General features: G+C 69.5%; 2 protein-coding genes across 2 annotated transcripts; one reads left to right on the top strand and one right to left on the bottom strand.

Annotated features, from left to right (window-relative positions):
• Window positions 1-37: 37 nt before the first annotated feature.
• Window positions 38-1,058, top strand: LOC112120601 (neuroguidin-like; the record flags this gene model as incomplete). Its single annotated transcript, XM_024219742.3, has 3 exons — window positions 38-288; window positions 461-617; window positions 700-1,058. Coding segments are annotated over 3 exons (522 nt in total), but the record flags the coding sequence as incomplete, so codon positions are not given.
• Window positions 1,059-1,774: 716 nt separating this feature from the next.
• Window positions 1,775-2,731, bottom strand: THTPA (thiamine triphosphatase; the record flags this gene model as incomplete). Its single annotated transcript, XM_024219743.3, is given in 4 exon segments — window positions 1,775-1,941; window positions 1,943-1,987; window positions 1,989-2,176; window positions 2,257-2,731. Coding segments are annotated over 4 exon segments (789 nt in total), but the record flags the coding sequence as incomplete, so codon positions are not given.
• Between the last annotated feature and the right edge of the window lie 4 nt (window positions 2,732-2,735).

Here is a 2,735-nt window from a genome sequence, read left to right as displayed (position 1 = left end):
CCCCACCCAGAGGTGGCTGCATCTCAGCGCTGGGTGAGGGGTCCCCCTGTACGCAGCCCCCGCGTCCCACCCCAGAGGTGGCCACATCTCCATCTGCCCCCCCTTCCACCCCTCCTCAGATGAGACGGCGGCCGAGCGGGAGAAGAAGGTCCTGGAGCAGGCGAAGAAGCGAGCGCTGAGCAGCTCCGTCATCCGGGAGCTGAAAGAACAGTTCTCGGAGGCGCCGGAGGAAATCCGCGAAGGGCGCTACCTGCACGCGACCAGGCAGAGCCAGGAGGATGAGCACAGGTGAGTGTGGGCTAGTGGTTAGAGCACGGGGGGGCTGGGAGCCAGGACTCCTGGGTTCTCTCCTGGCTCTGGGAGGGGAGTGGGGGGCTGGGAGCCAGGACTCCTGGGTTCTCTCCTGGCTTGGGGGGGCAGAGGGGAGCGGGACTCAGGCTCCCCGTTCCGGTTGTTGCAGGAGGCGCTACGAGGAGGCCATGCTGGTGAGGCTGAACGTGAGCCGGCAGGACAAGGCCCGGCGGCGCCGGGCGGCCGCGCTGGGGGCCCAGCTCCACTCCCTGACCCACTTCGGTGACATCAGCGCCCTGACGGGGGCAGCGCCCCCCACTGGAGAGGTGAGGCAGCACGGAGCTGGGGGGGAGGGGAGGAAGCTGGGGCTGAGCCTCCCTCAGCTAATTGTCTCCGTTCCCCTGCCAGGCTCTGAGCCCCCAGCGGAAGAGGAGGAAGAAGATGAGTGCGAAGAGGGGGAGGAAGAAGGGTGAGTGGAAGGGCAGTCCCTCCAAAGCCAGTGGCGGGGGGTTCCACAGGTGAACAGCAGCCCGAGGAGCTGCTAGACCCAGCTGGGAGTCCGGTCCGCAGGGGCCTGGCCCTGGAAGGCGGGGGGGCTGTGATGGGTTAGAGCTGGGGGGGCAGGACGCCAGGGTTCTCTCCCGGCTCTGGGAGGAGAGTGGGGGCTGGGATCTGTCACTCGGCTGCTTGCTGTCCTTCTGCACTCCCTTATTCACTTTCTTTTGTAGGTTTCCAGAGGCGATAGCGGAGCGACGCGCCACCCCCCCCCCCCCCCCCGGGCGACGCCCCCCACCCCCCCCCCCCAGCAACTCTCACACGTGGACAGAATGTTTAGACAATAAAATCGAGCCCCTGAACATGTCTCTTGTCCAAGTGTCCACTGGGGGGGCTGCGCCCTGGGGCCCGTTGCCGGGCTGCGCCCTGGGGCCCGTTGCCCGGCCGGTCCCTAGGGGGCACCGTGCCCCGGGGCCCGTTGCCCGGCCGGTCACTAGGGGGCACCATGCTGCTGGGGCCCGTCCCCCGGCCACGAGGGGGCGCTGCGCTGCAGCATTGCCTGCTCAGCTTAGGCTAAGGGTCCCCCCACAGGAGCTGACAGACGCTGAGTCCCCATCCTATCCCATTGCTCGGCCAGGGGGCAACCAGAGCCCAGCATGACCCTTAACATCCCCCCCATAGCCCCCAGCTCTTTGCCAGCCCCCTCCGTAACTGGGTTGAATTTACGGGGGGGGGCAGCTGTCCATGTTCTCCCCACAGGGGATCAAACGGGGGCGGATCCCACAGCTGCAGCTTTCCTCTGTTTCCGCCCTCGGGACTGGGGCCAAGCCGGGCGCGTGCTGGCGTGTGACTGGGGGTCACGCTGCAGTGAGCCACTGAGGCCAATGGAGCAGGGAGCTGCTCGGCCATGGGCCGGCCCTACGGCGCTCTGGTGTTAGAGCCCTGTTCTGTGACCATGGGATCCTTAGATGGGCTGCAGCTGGGGGGAGGGGGTGCTGTGCTACAGAGGGGGCAGGTCCGTGCCCACTCTCCCCCCAGTGCTACGGGGCACTGTGCCCAATCCCCGCCCCAGCACTAGGGGGCGCCGTGCTGCGGAGGGGGCCAGTCCATGCCCAATCTCCACCCAGCGCTAGGGGGCCGGTCCGTGCCCAATCTCCCCCCCCCCGGCGCTAGGGGGCCCCATTTCGCCCTCCGGCCCCCCCCACCAGTTCCATGACTTTGGAGGGGCCCCGTGTGGCCAGCGTCTCAGGCTCGGAAGCGTTGTCATGGGGGGGCGGCTGCGGGTTCCCGGCCAGGACCCCCGCCCGGAGTAGCTCCTGGTAGTGCCGGGGGCGATGCCGCTGGAGGTAGATGCTCATCTTGCCCGGCACACGGGTGGCACCGTCCCGCCCTGGGAGGGGAGAGAAGCCCTGGTCAGTGGGGGCGTCCCTGCCCCCCAACCCCCGCTCTGGTGTCCCCGGCGCTGCTCACCCAGTGCCCGCCGGAGCTGCAGCACCTCCTCCAGCGCCGCCGGCACGTCCTCCTGGGCCCCCACCAGGGCCTCCACCTCGGCCACGGCGTAGCCGAAATCCGCCTGGTCCAGGTCCACCCGCAGGCCCCCCAGCCGGTAGCTGCGGCGCCGGGTCACGAAGCTGGCAAACTCCTGCAGGCCCAGCCCAGCCACGGCCCTGGGCACCTGGTCCCAGCCAGGCACTGGGGCCACGCCCAGCACCCCGCATAGCCGGCCCACGATGGCGCGGGGGCTCGTCAGCTCCTGGTAGGTGGTGGCCACGGCGGGAGGCTCCGGGGACGCGGCATCTGGGACGTGGCTGGAGTCTCTGGTGCCCTCTGCTGGCGGCTCCGGGGACAGGGCAGCTGGGAGGAGGCTGGACCCTCCGGCGCCCTCTGCTGGTGGCTCCGGGCACAGAGCATTTAGGGTGTGGCAGGACCCTCCGGTGCCCTCTGCTGGC

The sequence above is a fragment of the Terrapene carolina genome, unplaced genomic scaffold (assembly GCF_002925995.2).
Source record: "Terrapene carolina triunguis isolate 2854851 unplaced genomic scaffold, T_m_triunguis-2.0 Scaffold30354, whole genome shotgun sequence".
Taxonomy (NCBI): domain Eukaryota; kingdom Metazoa; phylum Chordata; order Testudines; family Emydidae; genus Terrapene; species Terrapene triunguis.
Note: the sequence above shows the minus strand (reverse complement) of the source record. Positions and strands in the feature narration are given on the sequence as shown.